This window comes from Telopea speciosissima, chromosome 6 (assembly GCF_018873765.1).
Source record: "Telopea speciosissima isolate NSW1024214 ecotype Mountain lineage chromosome 6, Tspe_v1, whole genome shotgun sequence".
NCBI classification, from domain to species: Eukaryota; Viridiplantae; Streptophyta; class Magnoliopsida; order Proteales; family Proteaceae; genus Telopea; species Telopea speciosissima.
In genome coordinates, this window is record NC_057921.1 from 6,956,312 (window position 1) to 6,976,780 (window position 20,469).

At 39.9% G+C, this 20,469-nt stretch overlaps 1 protein-coding gene across 3 annotated transcripts in view; it reads left to right on the forward strand.

Annotated features, from left to right (window-relative positions):
* Positions 1-18,622, forward strand: part of LOC122663640 (N-acetylglucosaminyl-phosphatidylinositol de-N-acetylase-like) — an 87,759-nt gene extending 69,137 nt beyond the window's left edge. For 2 of the 3 annotated variants that reach the window (XM_043859242.1, XM_043859244.1), the window contains 3 exons: positions 17,347-17,507; positions 18,154-18,235; positions 18,378-18,622. In XM_043859242.1, the coding sequence (XP_043715177.1) occupies positions 17,347-17,507; positions 18,154-18,223 (231 nt within the window). In that variant the 3' untranslated portion in view covers positions 18,224-18,235; positions 18,378-18,622. The remainder of the gene's footprint in view (positions 1-17,346; positions 17,508-18,153; positions 18,236-18,377) is intronic. The other variant, XM_043859243.1, reaches the window with a different exon arrangement.
* The last annotated feature ends 1,847 nt before the right edge of the window (positions 18,623-20,469 follow it).

Below are 20,469 nucleotides of genomic sequence, written 5' to 3' on the forward strand. Positions count from 1 at the left end.
TGATTCACACCAAATTTCAAGTCTGAATACCAAGTATTAGTCGGGCTTTCATTATTCCCAAGTTCAGGTTGAAATTCTGCTATGACAGCAGACTAGTACCAAGTTTTCATTCAGATGGGATATCAAATGAAATTGGATGGGTCCCAAATTCGGAACAGTATTCCATCTACATATTATCCATGATCCCACCGAAATTGGGGCCCAAAATCCTCACCTATTAAGAACTATAGTTCTTTTCCTAACAGCAAATAGTATCCATCCAAAACAGTACACTGTAGCAAAACAACCATAAAATTCAAATCTCCTATATTCAAATGACTTTGAAATAGAGCATGAAAATGGGACAATGTATTACCTTCTGAAAAATGAAAGACTCAATGGAACTCTCCCTTGTTTGCGTGTAACTTTCTCTCACTATCTCTTTTTCTCCTTTATTTCTTCTTTATTTCTTGGAGTAGGTTTCAACTCTCTTTTAATAGAACTTCAAGTTTTAATCTCCCAATTCTTGTTACAGTTTCTTAATTCTCTCCCTTACTTTATGATGCATATTCATCACCAAACATGGCTTGTTTTATTAGGAATAAGTCTAGGGTTGGGTTCTATACATGTTGGGCCTTTGATCCCATGGGTTTTCAATGTAATAGGCTACTTTTATGGGCCTAAAGTATGGGTAAGTAATAAGGTTGCATATGGGTTTAGCTAGTTTGTTTCTTTACTTAGTTTATTTTTAAGTTGGTTTGGGTTAGTTTAATTGAACCGGTTGGTTCAGTTTAAGTTATGGTCCAGTCTAGTGGTCTAGCTGAAGTTATTTACTTCTATTTTCATTTTTAGTAGTTAGCTTCTATTTTCATAATTAGTAGATGTCAACAATTAGTAGTTCACATCAGTTTAGAAACTGATTGTGTCTTGTACTCCAAGCAAAGGGAACCAATTGGACACTTTCTGTAGAGAGATTTAAAATTAGGGAAAGGCTTGAATGATTAGAGTCACCCCAAACACCTCTTTATTTATAAGAGTAATAAAAGAATAAACATATGTACATGAGCAATGTGGGACTAAACCACATACAAACAACTAAATAAATTAAGAGGAAAAAAGTCCAGAATACCCCCCACGGTATTCTGACCCATATCTAACACTCCCCCTCAAGTTGGAGCATATATATCATGCATGCCCAACTTGACTAAGATAGGATGAAACAGCTTGCTATTCAGCTCCTTAGTGAACACATCAGCAAGTTGATCAGTAGACTTCACAAAGGGAACACAAATGAGGCCAGCTTCAAGCTTCTCCTTGATGAAATGTCTGTCAACCTCCACATGCTTAGTGCGATCATGCTGGACAGGGTTATGAGCAATGCTAATGGCAGCTTTATTGTGACATTGGAAGATGGACAACAACACCAATATCCTGTAATAATCCTCTAAGCCATAGAAGTTCACAAATGCCTTGGGCCATCGCACACTCGACTTCAGCACTGGACCTTGCCACAACATTCTGCTTTTTGCTACGCCAGGTGACAAGGTTCCCACTCACAAAGGAACAATAGCCAGAGATAGGCTTCTTGTCAGGAGAACTAGCCCAATCGGCATCAGTATAAGCTTCAAGCTTGAGGTGACCATTGGAAGATAAGAAAATTCCCTTTCCTGGAACAGACTTCAAATACCTCAAAATATGATGGACTGCATCCATATGAGAGGAATTGGGATCATGCATGAATTGGCTCACCATACTTATAGCAACTGCTATGTCAGGTCTGGAGTGAGAAAGATAGATTAGTTTGCCCACTAACCGCTGATAACCACCTTTGTTAACAGGTTCACCCTCTTTTTCCCTAAGTTTTGTAGTGGCCTCCATAGGAGTATCTGAAGGATGACAACCTAGCAGCCCTGTCTCAGTCAATAGATCCATGACATATTTTCTTTGAGAAAGAAAGATGCCCTTTGAAGAGCGAGCAACTTCTATCCCTAGAAAATATTTGAGAGAACCTAGATCTTTGACCTCAAACTCACGGCCAAGGAGAAGCTTCAAATCCCTGATAGCAGCATTATCATTACCAGTCACCACGATATCATCCACGTAGACTATGAGTAGAGTAACCTTGTCACCAACTCATCTGATGAACAAAGTGTGATCAGCATTGTTCTGCTTATAACCTGCTGAAATCATAGCCTTATGAAATCTGCTGAACCAGGCCCTAGGTAATTGCTTCAACCCATATAGAGCACGTTTCAACTTATAGACTTTGCCCCTAGTCCTGTCATCAGAGAAGCCTGGTGGAATGTCCATATATACCTCCTCCTCAAGCTCCTCATGGAGGAAGGCATTCTTTACATCTAACTGCTAAAGATCCCACCCAAGATTTGCAGCACAAGATAATAACACCCTGATAGTGTTGAGCTTTGCCACTGGTGCAAAGGTCTCCTGGTAGTCAACTCCATAAGTTTGAGTAAATCCCTTTGCAACCAGACGTGCCTTATACTGATCCACTGAACCATCAGCCTTCTGTTTTACCACAAAGACCCAATTACATCCCATTGGTTTTTTCCCTGGAGGAAGTGCCACAAGATCCCACGTGTTATTTTTGTGTAGTGCTCTCATTTCTTCCAATATTGCTGCCTTCCACTTTCCATCTGTATATGCTTCCTGCCAATTTTTAGGAATAGAGACAGAAGAAAGAGAGGATACAAAAGCACGGAAATAAGGAGAAAGAGAACTATATGAAATAAAGCGAGATATGGGATGTAAAGTGCTAGTCCTAGTACCTTTGCGATGAGCAATAGGTAGGTCGGAAGGAGAGGGATTACCAGGAGATGAAGGATTCGGGTCTGGAGCCGGCAATTGGATGGGTACTGGTGATATAGTGGGTTGCAGTTGCCCTCTGTTGGATCTGCCCCTTGTATAGGTGATGATGTTGGAGTTGTCGATTCTCTTATGAAATTCACCAATAGTCCTCTGGACAGGAGTCAGCTCCCCCTGGATAGGAACATTAACAACACTATTTTCTATGGTCTCCCCCTGTAAAGGATTCCCATCAGGTGAGGGAGGAACAGCCAGAGGAAGTTGGGCATCCAAAATAGGCTGGGCAGTAGCCGTGGGTGGTGGTAAATTAGGCTGGACAGCAGCCGTGGGTGGTGATAAAGTAGGTTGGACAGCAGCCTGAGGAACTTCTGGTAGAGGAATCTCAAAAGGCACATCTTCACTAGAACTCTCCCCCTGAAGAGGTGGCGAAGAATAGTAAGAAAGAGACTCATGGAAAATAACATCCATACTAACCATGGTCCGGCGGGAAGGGGGATGGTAACACTTGTAACCTTTCTGGGTCGGAGAATAACCCAAGAAAATACAACGAAGTCCCCGAGGTTCCAGTTTGCCAGGAGATCTAGTATCCCTAGCATAACACACACAACCAAAGACCTTGGGTGGCACAATAAAGGAGGATTTCCCATTAAAACATCAGAGGGGCTACGAGAGTTAAGAACCCTAGAGGGCAACCTATTGATGAGATAGGCGGCAGTGAGTACCGCATCCCCCCAATATTGAGATGGGACATTCCTCGCAAACATCAAAGCCCTGGCCATCTCTAGCAAGTGGCGATTTTTCCTTTCTGCCACACCATTCTGGGCAAGGGTATCAACACAACTAGTTTGATGAAGGATGCCATGGTCAGCCAAATATTTTTGAAATTGGGACTCAGTGTAGTCTGTTCTATTATCACTTCTCAATACTTTGAGAGTAGCCTGGAACAGAGTTTGAATAATCTTATGAAAATGCTGAAAACATGAAAAAACCTGATTTTTTGTATGCAAAAGATATACCCATGTATGCCTAGAATGACAATCAATGAAAGAAATAAACCATCGGTGGCCAGAAATATAAGGTTTACGACTAGGGCCCCAAACATCAGAATGCACCAAATTAAAACAAAAAGAACTCCTTTTATTAGAAACTGGATAATTTGAACGTATCTGTTTGGTCAGAACATAAGCCTCACAAAAAAAGTCATCCTTAGGACGAAGGGTGACCAGACTAGGAAATAAATGAGCTAAGATTCCTAAAGGGGGGTGACCTAACCTAGAGTGCCATTGGTAGAGTTCAGAACAGACCATGGAGTTCTGGTGTAGTGGAAAATGTAATGGTGGTGGAGAGAAGCGACCGTCATCAAGCAGATACAGCCCACCGTGCACTTTACCCAATCCAATCGTCTTCCCAGACTCCAGATCCTGAAACACACAATGAGAAGGAAAAAAAATGACTTTACAGTTAAGATCACGAGTAATACTACTAATGGAAAGAAGGTTAGTAGTAAAATTAGGAATGTGCAAAACAGAAGTCAAGGGAAGGGAGGAAGTGCAATTGATAATTCCCTTTCCAGATATGGAAGAAAGAGAACCATCAGCCACTTTGACCTTATCTTTCCCAGAAGTGGGAGAGTATTTATGAAACAAGCTAGAGGAACCGGTCATATGATCTGTAGCTCCAAAATCTATGATCCAAGGATGGGAAGCTACAGAGGTACAATGACCTCCAAATGGAATACCTGACCGGGCAAAGTGTGAACCTGAAGGAGCAGAAGAATTGGCAGTAGCTGATGTAGTAGAGGCAGCGGCAGCGGAAGACCTTAGCATACGTAGGAGTGCCTGTAGATCCTCCTGGGATAGACCAGGGTCAGTAGCAGGGGCTGCAGTAATAGTCTCAGTCTGATGGGCCTTGGTCTTGGTCTTGGCAGCCCTTTTCGCTTCAAAATCAGCTGGTTTCCCATGAAGTTTCCAGCACTTCTCTTTGGTGTGATAGGGTTTGTGACAGTGCTCACAAACAACATTTCCTGTAGCAGAATCACCCAGAGAAGCAGTGCTACTAGGAGCAGGAGTGGCAGGGGCAGCAGCTTTAAGAGCTGATCTCTCTGTAATAGGAGGGTGCAACATAGCAGCCCTCCGGTTCTCCTCAGAAGACACCAATGCATATGATTGTTCAAGTGTGGGAAAAGGCTTATGGCCCAACACCTGAACACGGATCTAATCATACTCCACATTCAAACCAGCCAAAAAGTCATAGACTCTGATCTTATCCACATGCTTCTTATAGGAAGCAATATCAACCACTGTAGTAGGATGAAAGTCTGAGAAATGGTCCAACTGTTGCCACAGACTGCGGAGAGTAGCATATTATTTTGACACTGAAAGTTCTCCCTGAGTGGTGTGAAGGACCTTCTTCCGGATTTCATATACTTGGGCATCATTGCCAAGCTGCCCATATGTTTCCTTGCATGCAGCCCAAATCTGAGAGGTAGTGTCCAGAAGAAGAAAGTTATGCTGTAAATCTGAAGTCATTGAGCCTATCAGATAAGACGTCAGAACACCATTATTGGCAAGCCACTTTTCCTGAGCATGCCCTTGTTCAGTAGGCATAACACAAGTGCCATTAATATGACTGGTGAGACCACGGCCTGCAATAGCAAAAGAGGCAGATCTGGACCATAGAAGATAATTCGAGCCATCCAGTTTAATAGGATTTGGTGGGAAGCTGTGGTACTCTGTCTTGCTGTGACCATCATGAAGTGATTGGTCTGAAGTAGCTGAAGAAGTGATCGAATCACCCATACTGGAAGCAAATTAATCCAAAACTATCCTCAAATTAAAGGCTGAATCACCTCTCCAAAAATCAGAACCAGCAGCTCAAGAAGAACCCTATATCGATATTTGCAGGGTTTTGTAAAAAACCCTGAATTGTGGAAATCGATAAAGGGACAAGAGAGGGATAAAACTGTAGGTAAATAGCAGCAACTGAAGTCGATTGACCCTGTATAATGGAGAAAATAACCTGCAGAAATATAGGTCCAATAGGCAGCAGCAGCCCCCAAGATCGATGAATGTCAGGGTTTTGAAAAAAAACCTTGTGATGGTATATCAATCTTAGAGAGGTCTTCAAAACTGAATTGTGAAGGCCCAAATTGCAGTCGAGTATGTCCTTGTAAGTGTAGAAGCAGCCCTGCAGAAGTAGAGCCAAAGTGTAGCAGCAACAAGCAGCCCCACACCCAAAGTCGACAATTGTCAGGGTTTTGGAAAAAACCTTGAAGATAGAGATCGATTGGGAGTGGAGGTCTTCAATGAAGGAGGATATATATGCTGAATAGATGCTGGAAAGGGTGCTGAAGAAGCTCCAATAAGGGAAGAACAGCCTGCAATAATGGTAGGGGCTGATCTTCTAAAAACACTTGAAGACTTCAAAATCGCAGGTAGAGTCCAGCAGCTATCAAGCAGGAATTGATCATGGAGAAGACATAAAAAAGAGGTTGGGAGGGGCAGCACCTAAGTCATACGACCACCTCTTGTAGTGCTTCCCTTAGGAAAAAAAGGGAGAACAAAGGAGAAACAAGGAGGGAGAAGAAGGGAGAAACGATGGAGGAGAGAAGAAGGAGAGAAAAAATCGATTGGGTTGGTCCCTAATTCGAAATCAGCTCTGATACCATGTAGAGAGATTTAAAATTAGGGAAATGATTAGAGTCACCCCAAGCACCTCTTTATTTATAAGAGTAATAAAAGAATAAACATATGTACATGAGCAATGTGGGACTAAACCACATACAAACAACTAAATAAATAAAGAGGAAAAAAGTCCAGAATACCCCCCACGGTATTCTGGCCCGTATCTAACACTTTCTATTTTTGAAACTTTTTGATTGCGGACACTTGCTGCTCCTTTCTAATATTATATAAAGCAACTCAAGGGGCTGAAGAGCCCACGATTTTGCCATTCAATATTGTTGTTAAGCTGCTGTTTCTTCTGAAATAATTCCATGGTGTTCGATCCTTGATGATAGAGCTGGTGTGATCCAAACTGACTCCTTGCGATGGGAAACCCAGGAGGTTACTCTGCTGTCCTTGCTCTCATTCTTTTCAAACATTCCAGCCATTAGAAAACCTCCCCACTCCAACCGAGACTCATTGTTGTTGCCTGCTCTGCAATTCCTTGGTTAGTTTCTATTTTTGAATTACTTTCTAATTCCATTCCCTCTCCTGTCTTATCCAGCCATTAATTTTCCTCAAGCTTTTCAGCAAACCTTCCCCCCTCTAAGAGCTCCACTCAACCCCCCTTGTAGGCCAATCTAACCTGCAGATCACCTTCCTTAAGAAATTTCCCAAAACCCATCAAAACCCCTTTCCCAGCCTGCAGACCTAATTGGCAGAGACAACTGCCCTACTGCAAATCTGTTTGCCTAATCCCCTGACTTCCCTGTTATCCTAGACCTACTCCCTCTCTTTACCTTTAACCTTAGACTATTCATTAATACACCAACCAAACCCAACCTTAACCCCATCAAATTGAACCCTTTTTTCTTTGATTCAAATCCTGTTTTGGGACTGGTTGAACTTTCATTCCTGTCCTACATTAAATGGTATCAGAGATATGGCAGAGAATAGTTCAAGAACTCCAGACCCACCTGATCCTATGGCTAAGGTATTGAAGATGTTCCAGCAATTGCTTGATCAGATGACGACAAGGGAGAACCGTATTGCTACCCCTATACAAGGTAGTTGTGCACCTCTTGAAGGTGAGGTAGAACATCCAGCACAGTCTACAATAGACAACTGTACTCAGAATTTAATGGATAGGGGTCCACAGAGGAGGACTGTAATTACTACAAAGAAGGTGAAGCCCGAAGTTTCCTACTTTGATGGACTGACAAATCCATACCTATTCCTTGATTGGTTAGATTCTCTAGATGAATTTTTTTACTGGTATGGAACAACTGAGGCAAGGAAGCTTCACTCTGTTTCCTTGCGATTGACTGGTCGTGCTGGAGAATGATGGACATTCCATAAAGAGAGGCTTAAAGTTAGAAGGCATGAACCTAGGACTTGGGAAGAGATGAAGCACGAGTTGAAGAACAAGTACCTACCAAAGCATATCCCAAGGAGACTCGCCCTTCGACTAGGTTACTACCAAAAGGCTTTCAAAATTGAAGACAACTTGAAACAACCATCAATGGAATTCAGTTCACAATTTGAGGATTGTTGGAAGTCAAGCACCACTAATGTTAGAGCACAAGCTCAACTCAACTTTGCACCATTAAAGGATAAAACAAAGGAAACATTCAAAGAGAAGGAGCTTGAAGTTGAAGATAAAGCTGAAGTTATCACAATGAACTATGATGATAAAGAAAAGACAGTGCTTGAAGCTTCCAAGACAGAAGGTCAACATGTAGAAGATTTTATTGAAGAAGTCTACGTTGAAGACATCAAAGTAGACAAAGCTGAAACAGTGGAAGATGAAGTGGTGGTCGAGAACACTCCCCAAGAAATCATCAACATTCAAGATGTTGTTCTTGAAGAGGTAGAGTTTAAGCCTTAAGTCGTAGATGAGAAGGTTATCAACGTTGAAGACTATGAATACGACATTCACAATTGATCTTGATTCAGAGGTCAAGCACATAGAGTTTGTTATGCCACAATGGTTCTTTGACGAGAAAGCTCCACGCCTTGAAGACTTTATTCCTAACGTTCCTACATAGTAGAGTTTTTTTGGGAATGATCAAAGCTGCTACTCATATGTTGTTTCCCCCTTGTCACTGCAAAATTCGAGGACAAATTTCTTCAAGCTGGGGAGAGTTGATGCAGATTCATCACCAAACATGGCTTGTTTTCTTAGGAATAAGTCTAGGGTTGGGTTCTATATATGTTGGGCCTTTGATCCCATAGGTTTTCAATGTAATAGGTCACTTTTATGGGCCTAATGTATAGGTAATAAGGTTGCATACAGGCTTAGCTAGTTTGTTTCTTTAGTTTATTTTTAAGATGGTTTGGGTTAGTTTAATTGAACCGGTTGGTCCAGTTTAAGTTATGGTCCAGTCTAGTGGTCTAGCTGAAGTTATTTACTTTCTATTTTCATTGTTAGTAGTTAGCTTCTATTTTCATAATTAGTAGATGTCAATAATTAGTAGTTCACATCAGTTTAGAAACTGATTGTGTCTTGTACTCCAAGCACAGGGGACTAATTGGAAACTTTCTATTTTTGAAATTTGTTAATTGTGGAGCCTTGCTGCCCCTTTCTAATATTATATAAATCAACCCAAGGGCTGAAGAGCCCACGATTTTGCCATTCAATATTGTTGTTAAGCTGTTGCTTCTTCTGAAGTAATTCCATGGTGTTCGATCCCTGGTGATGGAGCTGGTGTGTGATCCAAGCTGACTCCTTGTGGTGGAAAGCCCAGGAGGTTACTCTGTTGTCTTTGTTCTCATTCTTTTCAAGCATTCCAGCCAGAAGACCTCCCTACTCCAGCCGAGACTCATTGTTGCTGCCTGCTCTGCAATTCCTTGGTTAGTTTCTATTTTTGGAGTACTTTCTAATTCCATTCCCTCTCTCTCCTGTCCTACCCATCCAATAATTTTCCTCAAGCTTTTCAGCAAACCTTCCCCCCTCTAAGACCACCACTCGACCCCCCTTGTAGCCCCATCTAACCTGCAGATCACCTTCCTCAAGAAATCTCCCAAAACTCATCAAAACCCCTTTCCCAGCCTGCAGACCTAATCGGCAGAGACAGCTGCCCTACTGCAAATCTGTTTGGCTAATCCCTTGACTTCCCTATTATCCTAGATCTATTCCCTCTCTTTACCTTTACCCTTAGCCTATTCATTAATACACCAATGCAACCCAACCTTAACCCCATCGAATTGAACCCTTTTTTCCCTGATTCATATCCTGTTTTGGGACTGGTTGAACTTTCATTCCTGTCTTACATTACTTTATTTTATTTCAACTTCTCAAGTACACCTTGACAAAGGGAATCCTCCCTTCCTTTCAAAATCGATCTATAGTCCTCAAGTCAAAAGTCAATATTATGTGGGGTCCACCATACTGCTTATGGCAAAAGAAATAAAATCACCTTTAATAGCTTCACTCATGAATTGATCCTTAGACCTCTTTATTTCCATATAGGGTCCTAACCACTAGGCTAACTAGTGAAGTACTGTTCACGTGACACTGTTCACGTGAACAGTGATTTGGTTGATATGTGTATCTTCTATTTTCCTAGTCCTAGTTGGAGTCCTAGTTTCTAATTATGTAAAGTCCTAATTCTACTGTGAGTTGTTAGTCTTAGTTTCAGTTTGAGTTGTTAGTTCTAGTTCTTTTCCTATTGTAACTTGGAATCCTATCATGATTAGGAATTCCTAATCTGATTAGGAGTTCCCCTTTCTATTGTAATTTGAGATTATAAATACAAGCATTATGAGGGAGACTGATAAGTTTAACAGTTCTCTCCTCTTCCTCATCTTTTCTTCTCTCTCAAGTTACTGGTTACAGGTCCTAGGTTTTCTACATGGTATCAGAGCTAGGCAACTAGTGACTGATTCTCTCCAAGATTGCCGTTTTGAGAGTCGTTTAGGGTTTCTTGTTTTTAGAAAGAAACCCTAGTTCATCGAAGAAGAACTAGGGTTTCGTACATTGAGTTGCTGATTTGATTTGCTCAGGTTCTGATCTGCCTTTTTGGAGATCTATTTTCTACAGTGTGTTTTTTTGGAATCGATTGCTGTTCTGTTTGAAGATTCCTTGGAGATCGATCAAGGTTATTATTGGGAACAACTCTTTTTCTTGGCCAGTTTCAGATCTGGTTCTTGTTTGCCGCTGTTTTTATTCGAGGAGTTTTATTCCTTGTTGGGTATATGATACGCTGCCGCTACTACGATACCACTGCTATTGCCAGATTCAGTTGCAGGTTTTTTTTTTCTTCTCCATCTTGCAGGGGTTTCCAATCTGGTTTTTTGAAGAACAGACATCGATTTGCTGAATTGATCTGTTGGAACTTTTGTTTTTGCTGCTTCCCCAACTCTTCCCTACTTTACCGTACCGTCGGTTTGAAGACGAAGGTTTCTCGGTTCGACTAGATCCTCTCCTCCTGAGAAGCAAGTGAACAGAGAAGAAGTTGTTCTTCGATTTCTGGTTTCCAGGGTTGATTATTGCTGTGGGAAATTTTATTTGGATCGATTCATCAATTGTCGCTGTTGTTGTTTACTTTGATTGCTATCGAAGGTTTGTTTGTGGAATTAAATTCTGGTTTGCTGCTGAATCGATTTAATGCTGTGGTTGCTATCGGTTGATCTTGTTCGATTGCTGAAAGTTCTTCGTTTGCTGGCGGTTCCCCGATCTGGTTTGGATCGATTACTGCTAGGATTGAAGACATGGTTGAGAATAAGACTAACTAGTTTCCTGCTGGGCTGGTTGCGGTGTTTAGTGCTCTGGTTGTATGGTGTTTGCAGCAAGTGTAGTTTTCCTCTTCCCTTTGGACTGCTTCTCTTCCTTGAGAGATTTTGCTGGGTTGCCGCTGCATCCACGACTACCGCCCCTAGTTTCGTGAAGGTGACGATGGGGTCTCGAGGTTATTGATTTGGGCAGATCCTTTTTTCCGCCTTTGCTGGTTTTGTCCTGAGCTTGAAACCGTGGTTGCGTGAAGGTTTCAATCTCCCTGGTTTCTCTGTCGTAAGGTTGAAGACAACCTTCGTAAGTTGGTTTATTTAAAACCTTATTTTTTGAGTTCCAATAATACCCTTGTCTTTGTCTCCTATTCTCTTTATCCATTTTTTACATTCCTTTCCTAGTTTCCCTTTCTACTAGGGAATTAAATTATTTTCCAAATCTGTTCCCTTGCTTCATTATTTTCCAATAACCCCTTGAAAATTTTGGTTATTTACCAAATTGCCACCCTCCATAGCCATTCATGAAATTTTGGTTATTTTACTCATTGTATCCCATTGCTTTTTGTTTACCAAAAAGCCCTTGCAAAATTCTGATTATTTACGGAACTGCCATTACTTTTTCATCCATTCCCCTATTTGCCTACCCAATTGACCCTTGAAAATTCTGGTTTATTACCAGTTTGCCCTTTGGCTTGGATTGTATTTAAAAGTGGATTTCCACCAACTTACAGCCATGCCATCCTTTTTTTTTCAACACCGTTCTCTTTCAATAATTCTAATTCCCTTCATGTCCCATACCTTTGGTGTTTACCCATAACACCTTTGGAAACTTCTGGTAAATTACAATTTTACCATTCCTTCCTTTTTAATTACCCGTAGCATTTTTAGAAAATTCTGGAATATTATGTTTTTACCCTATCTTTTACATTATCTCTGTTATGTCCACGTGTACTACACGTGAGGGGGTAGATTATGTACAGCATAGTCCGAAATCTCGCGAGATCTCTCAGAGATTCTCGGTTTTTTAGAAAGCCGAGACGAGATGCAAGGCGAAACACAAAAGTGCAGGATCTCGGCGAGATCTCGTCTCGAATAGGCTTGAAAAAAACAAGGAAAAAATAGGAGAAATGCAAAATCTCGCTGAGATCTCGGGTCGAAATCTGGGTGTCGGGTATGGGGCTGGGTCATTTGACCCAAATGACTTGTTTTAAGTTAAAACAGATGTGTTTTTGGGGCTATTCTGTCAACAGAGACACCTCTTCTTCTCTCCAACTCTCTTCTCTCAATCTTCTCTTCCCTTCTTCATTATTTGGTTGGATTCAAACATTTGGAAGGTGAAGATTGCAGCTCAATTTTGGAGGATTGCTCAAGTTTGTGAAGGTTTTTTGAAAGTAAACCCATTTTCCCTAAACCTATTTTTTTGAAAAAAAATTGATGAAATGTTGGTAGATGGATGTGATTTTGAGTTATGTTATACAAGCTAGGCCGACACATGCGTATGACTATCAAAGCAGTGAGTCTGGCATTGGGTCCAGCATTGGGTCCAGCGATCCGTCCACATTCCAAGTCCTAGGCATTCCTCAATATGACAGTAGCATAAGCGGTGCATCTCATCCTTCATGGCAACTGTCTAACGCCACTGTGGAGCAACTATACCCTAGGTTAGGGATGTTGGCATATGTGGATGAGAACTCTTATATGAATGCTGTGGAGGACTATACACAACAGTTTAGCAACAATATGTCATGGGAAGACTATGTGGGACAAATGGGGAATGAATATGTCATTCAATCTCATTTTATGTGATGAAGTTGTAACTTGTAACTTAAACATTTGTAATGCTTATTAACTTGTTTCCTATTAATTGAATGTTTTGTTTGAGTTCTATGTACATAAATTATGTCATTAATGTATCTATTATGCTATTTTAATACGTCGCCGCCTAGGAACTAAGGGTCCGATGTAAAAGTCATATTTGGACTTTGTTTTTGCAAAATCTAATGATGCCATTGTGCTTAAATGGCCTAAAATAGGCTGTGTACCAATTTTCAGACCCAACAGAGCCCTAAAACCCACCGAGATGGGCTTCCGAGTCAAAAAAAAAAAATGCAAAAACTCGCCGAGATCTCGCCTAGATCTCGGCCCAACTTGGTTTTTTCGTGGGCCGAGTTGGCTTCGAGACCCGAGTTTTCGGACCATGATGTACAGTACACCTGCAGACATTGTAGAAGCAGAACTTGCAGGAACACTTGGTGCAAAGCATAGAAGATCAGAGCTTTCACCATTGCCAATGGGTATCTACTTTGTTATTGGGTTGAGTTTGCCGTAAAGGGGAGATTGAAGTATTGAAGAGTATTGAAGATATTTGGTTGTTGCCTATTTGAGGACTTTCAGTTGGGTTGATACAGTGTTTTCCGCTGCCTAATTCAGCTCGTTTCCGTTACTTGCTGCTCTAGTTATTTAACTTCAAGATTTTATGTCATTATGACAATCTGAGATTCATCACTGGTTAGCTATTGAAGATCGTTAAAAGCTGCCTTTTTTTGGAAGAAATTCTAGTCCCGGTTTGCTGATCATGTCTGTCCAGGTTTTGAAGATCAATTTTTTCAAGTTCTTGAAGGTTTATTTGGGAGCTACATTCATCTGTTAAGCTGGATTCTGTTGCAACTTAGTTTCTTCTCATTTTGTTCAAGTTAGGCATTAATACCTTGTATGCGCCAACTTGAGGGGGAGTGTTTGCATTATTATGGAGTTTTTTTTTGTTTCCTTTTAGTTCAAGCTGGATCTTCTTTCTTTACTTATTTGTATAATCCAGCTTGAGGGGGAGTGTTGAAGTACTGTTCATGTGACACTGTTCACGTGAACAATGATTTGGTTGATATGTGTATCTTCTATTTTCCTAGTCCTAGTTGGAGTCCTAGTTTCTAATTATGTAAAGTCCTAATTTTACTGTGAGTTGTTAGTCTTAGTTTCAGTTTGAGTTGTTAGTTCTAGTTCTTTTCCTATTATAACTTGGAATCCTATCATGATTAGGAATTCCCAATCTGATTAGGAGTTCCCCTTTCTATTGTAATTTGAGATTATAAATACAAGCATTATGAGGGAGACTAATAAGTTTAACAGTTCTCTCCTCTTCCTCATCTTTTCTTCGCTCTCAAGTTACTGGTTACAGGTCCTAGGTTTTCTACACTAACCTACTTAGATGCTAATATACTTATAAATAAAAATATTTGGATATTAGCAGCATATAACCATGCACAGGGAAAATAAATAAACAAGCATACCATGCACTAACACTAATAAAATACTAGCAAGGTTTTTACCTCTAGTGTGCATGTTAACAACCAAAATTCCACCCTTCATTGGTCCATTGGTACAGATTATGCACACAAAGTTAAAAGTCCAAATTACCCCTGTATTTTGGGCATTAGTATTACAAGGAGGCTTTGGGGATCACTGCAACCAACTTCATCCTCTCAGGCTAGCTGAGAATCTCCTGCATATTTTCACTATCTCCCTTCACCGGAACTGACCTCCTTGATCGACCATTGCCTTATGCTGCCATCTATTTTGAGCTTCACTATTCCGGTTCAGTTGAGGATTGATAGCAGAGCAGCTACCAGTAGAGTGGCTGAAAATCCAGCACTGCTTACAAGCAGCAGGTTTCCAATCATAACGCACGGCCTGGTAGAATGAGAACCCATCTTCATCTTCAACCAGCACTGGATCCAAAAGGTCTTCCATTGCTGAAACTTTCACACACAGCCTTGCAATGCGAGTCGATCTTGATTATTTGTTCTTCTGTCGAAGAAGAGAGGCTCCCCCGCTACCGAGTCCATCTTGATTCTTTATTGTTACTAAGCTGTTCTTGAAAACCAAGAAGCTCTTAAATGTGTTAGTATTTATTGAGTTACTTCTTAAGGACCCTCTTTTAATTAATTGGTGTTTTCGGATAATTTTCTGTCAGAAAAACTTGTTTTTTCTGTATAAACTTGACTCGAGTGAGCTGAGTAGCAGGCTATTACAGCTGTCAAAAAGTGCATTACATTCTCTTGACTGAGAAATGCCATCACTTGGCTAGTTTTCACCTACCTAAGTCAACAGAGCCAGTGCCGCCAATGCAAATCTATCTTGATTCTTTGTACTTCTCTCAGAGAAGAGAAACACCCTCGCTACCGAGTCTATCTTGATTCTTTATTGTTACAAGTGTTATTCTGTTCTTGAAAACCAAGAAACTCTTAAATGTGTTACTATTTATTGGGTTACTTCTTAGTGTCCCTCTTTTGATTAATAGATGTTTTTGGATAATTTTCTGTCAGAATAGACTTGTTTTTTCTGTATAAACTTGACTCAAGTGACCTGAGTAGCAGGCTGTTACAGCTGTCAAAAAGTGCATTACATCCTCATGACTGAGAAATGCCATCACTTGGCTAGTTTTCACCTACCTAAGTTAACAGAGCCAGTGCCGCACCCCCTGCCCCCCACCCAAAAAATGAAATGAAATAAAATAAAGTAAAGAAAAGAAAAGGGTCAGGGAACCTTTCTAATTAGCCTGACATTTATTAGCTGGTTCACCCAGTTTTCTATTATGTTCAATTATGATACACTAGGACCATCAGTTACCAGGTAGTAAATTTTCTTACAGCTTCAGTAAAGGTGTAGCTCTGACCTATAAATGAAGAATTTTAATCCATCATAGTTTGTATTTCTAATAAAGAAAAAAAAAGTATGTCTACATGTGCCAGTGGCATGGTTCAAGAATTCGATTTCAACCTAGGTTCCAACCCTGGGTGAAACCGAAATGTTTCGGATTTTGGTCAAATTTCAGCCGAAATCTGATACATTTCAGTGGTCAAGTGGTCATTTTTTGCCCTGAAACTCCAGGGAAACCCCAATTAAATATCTCCAAACATATTTAATCCTTGGTGCAACGGTAATGGTTGCTCCATTGTGACCAAGTGGTCACGGGTTCGAGTTTGGGAACAGCCTCATTGTGAAAGCAGGGGTAAAGCTGCATACATTATGACCCTCTCCAGACCTCACAGTGGCGAGCCTCGTGCACTTGGTACACCCTTTTTTTATATTTGAACTTTTACATTGTAAAAAAACACACCTAGAATGGTAGTTTGGCTTCGGGCCCTAGGTTGGTACTGAATGGTATATATTTCGGTTTCCTTTCTCATATATAACCTATTCTACACATAATTTAGTAGCAGAAAACATAACATTCATTAAAAGAACTTGAAATATTTATTAAGAATGAAGAAAAATAATTTAATAATATTCTCCAATGTCAAAAAGTGTCGTCATAGATAATTAATAGGGATTGCCTATTTTAAGCATGTTTTCATATGTTTGAATCATTAGATTGGAAGAAGAACACCTAAAGTGGTAGTTCTGCTTTAGACTCTTATGACATATGGCGGCCACATCATCCGCTGCCTGAAGAATCTCTCAAAGTCCATCACGACAGTCCTATGGGTAGAAAATTTGACACATGAAAATTTGGCAAAATAATGCTTCAATTCACCCAAATGTTGAAGTGGATGCTCCACAGTTGACCACCTAATTGAGTCGGTTGCAAATTGAGGTTTCCTAGTAGTTAGGGAGTTCCCAATGAAAGGGGTGAAATCTCGAAATTTTGCCGAAATGAGTTGAAATATGGTATTCCTCTAGAGTCGACCTCTATTTAATTTTGTGGCTTCTCAAAACCGAAATATTTCGCGATGTTTTGTGTATTTCGACCGAATTTCAAACTATGGCCAATGATGAAGTTGACCTGGGATTGGGCCCTCCATTGACTTTTCTATTTCCCGGTAGTAGGCTTATTTCCCTTTGCTTCTTGTATAAGCCTCTTACAGAAGGCTTCCTTGTGGTTGTACATGTGATTCCTGGCACCAATCATCATCCTCCACAACAGCCAAATCCTCTTCTTAGTGGGCTTACCTCCCTCTGCCTGGTACCGCCCAGGTCAGCCTGCTGAGAAAAGAAAGTGAAATTTCCTCACTGATGGAAATAGAACTCCAAAATTTTTACTTGGGTTAATAGACTCGTCTAATGTACACTGGTACTACTTTAGATAGTCAAAAGAATTCTTAGTAATCTGAAGCTACCGTGGTTTATGTTATAATGATGTTTGCTAATTTATTTCCAGATCAGTACAAACATCATACGCAAGTACAGTGGACCAGTGGACATCTGGCTGTCCATCATATGTGCTTTCTGTTACCCAGGAGGTCAAATGTACTGTTTGCTAAATGAGTATCCTCATAAAAGCTTTCTTGCAATGGCACAACATCAGAGCCAATGGGTTTGGTATGTATCTTGTCTTATTACTTTTCATCAAAGTGCTGTTAATGGCATAGGATATGATGTTACTTCGCTTTGCCTTTTCTAGTAGAAGGAAATGGGGAACTTTGTTTGACAGAATAATAGCTTAGTCAATCATGCTTTGAATCTGATGCACTGGATAAGTTGTATAAAAGGGAATTTATTTAAATGCTACAGGCATGAATTTTAGCTTTTCACTTGCCTAAAAGGTGATGTGTATGTGACATATCAAGCATAAGCACAGAGTCACAGATTGTTAATTACTAAATCAATAAATATAACAATATGGCATCTTTATAAATAAGAAAAAAATCAATTGTGAAGATGAAATTAGGAGATACACTGACACTACGGAAATAACTAATATTTAATAGGTGAGTATGTGATAACTGATGCTTAAAACAGATCATGCTTCATTGATTCAATGTAAAATATTTTTTGGAACACAAACGATGCCTCAGGTTTGTGATAAATTAATAGGTCTGCAATGTGCACTCATTCTGTAATAAATAAGCAGCATTTTATTTTGAGTATTCAATCTGTAGCACACTTCCTTAATGGAAAATAATCGAAAAACAAGGTCAGTTTATTTTCCTTCAGTTTGTAATGCTGTTTGATAATAATTCTTCAGGTTTCGGAAGCTGTTTGTGTCTCTCTCCAGTTACACTTACATGAACACGCTTCGAAAGATGAGCATGTAGTTGTTCACTAGGGTAATATTTAGATTGCTTTTCTACTGGGTTTTTTTTTCATTGGTTTAATCATCTGTATTTGCATCTGCAACAATTTAACCAGTCAGAATCCATTTTTTGTTACATCTACTTTAACTTTTCCGTTGCGGTGATTACCTTTGCAGGCCCCGTCACATTGATGGTAGTTTTGACTTCAGGTGCACATGTGGAGTACAATAAAATTATTTCAACTTCAGATGGGGTTGAAATTGTGGACAGGTAGCCCCCAATGTGCCCTGCTCACATGTTCACATGTCAAGTTTCAGTCGAATTGGAGTTGGCCATGTAGGAAAACAGATCATTGAAAAACTCTCGGACTAGCTAAAGGGCATACAGACTATTATGAGAGAGCATGGATATATATGTGAGGGTATGCTTATATATGGGAGGGTATATGGATTGAATTGAAGGCTGAACTGCCGTTAAGGATTCCTCATTTTATACGGACTGTAGGATATCATTTTCCAAGAAAATCTACAAATTCTTAGGTTTAAGATTGCAACAAGGAAATTTGGTTTCCATTTTTTCCCCACTTACATGGATGAGATTTGGTATTCTAACTATTGGAATGATTTTTTCAAACAATTTTTGAAACCACTATAGTAGCATCTGGAGAAACTAGATTGGTTTAGAAATAAATAAATAATTAGATGATGATGTGGAAAACATGTCCATACTAAATTTGGGTATTTCTAAAGTGACCACACGTGTTTTTTAAGGTACAGTGGGTGTTTGAGAAAGTATTCCTACAACAGGCGTGTTTTAACCTGCCTCAGTAGAAAGGAAGATTGGTATATTGTTTTTTTTTTATGGTAAAAAGAAAGTAATAACTTAGAAAAAAGACATATGTACAGTGTTTTTAGATTGCCCAAGTCTAGTTAAATTAAGGGCAATAGCCATACAAAGAGAGTCTCCCTGATTGACAAATGAGATATTTTGAGCTATACAATTTATATATAACAAGTCTTTTAAAAGATTCCAAGGTTAAGGAGAAGAAGTTGGAGATGGAAGGAGACCAGTTATCTATTGATTTAAGCACCAGACTTCTTTTATCATCAATCCCATACTTGAAGCATGATTGAGGCCTGTTCGAATACTGACTTATTCTGGTTCCAAAGGAGTGGAAGATATGAAGTGTCCTATAGCCAACATGATGAATCTGCCATCTAGGAGAAGAAGATAAGACCATCCGACCAAGTTTACTCTTGGTATCTGGTATCCTGCACAGATTAAAATAGGATAAGAAAGTTTTAGTAACGAAGAAACAACAGGAACAATAAATTCCTGCTCAATACTAAGACATTTATCATGGGATGAAATGGAAGGGGGGTTCGATTCAAATCAACTAACCAACGCTTAACCTGGTTAACTACCCAAAGGGGATCGGGTTTTTCCGATCCAAAAACAACCTTATCCCTGACAGCCCAAATGAAATAACGCATAATGATAAACACTCCAAAAAATCAAGCTAAAGATCGTTTATCTAATTTACGAGAGAACAAAGTGGTAAGGCAGAATTTCTGCAGAGAAGCATTGGCCAAAAACTCAGTTCTCAATCCCAGAGGCCCCACCACCCAAATGTGTTTAATCCAATCGCAAGAAAGAAATAGATGCTAAAAGGATTCAACACAGATTCCACATAAAGCACAGGAAGGGTCGGTTTGGAACCATTTGGAAAGAGAAGCTTTGACTGGAAGACCTGCATTTAACGCACGCTAGAAGAAGAATTTAAATTTGGGATGAATCTTAAGCTGCCAAAAGAAGTTCCACCAAGAAGACAAACAAGAATTACTATTTGTAGAAATAGAATTTAGCGACCTAGCAGCAAGTTTAGTACTAAACATATCATTCTTGGCCAAAGTACACCACCAACTGTCATCAGACAATGACAAATTTACTTTATGAATCAGAGAAGAAATATTCAAAGGTAGCAAATTATTTAATACAGAAATATTCCAGCCAGACTCCACAGAAAAAGAATCAATTTTATTCATTCGATCGATCAAGGAGATCGATAATTTAGCTGAATCAAGGAGACAACCATGATGAGAGGCAATCCAATGATCAGTCCAGAAGAAGGTAGATTTACCGTTACCAATTTTCCTGATCAAAATACGTTCCAGGAATGGGATTATATGAGAAATGCTGTTCCAGACCCACGACCCTTTTACGTGGGTTTTAGGGTCAAAAAAGGAGAGTTTGGAGAAATACTTTGT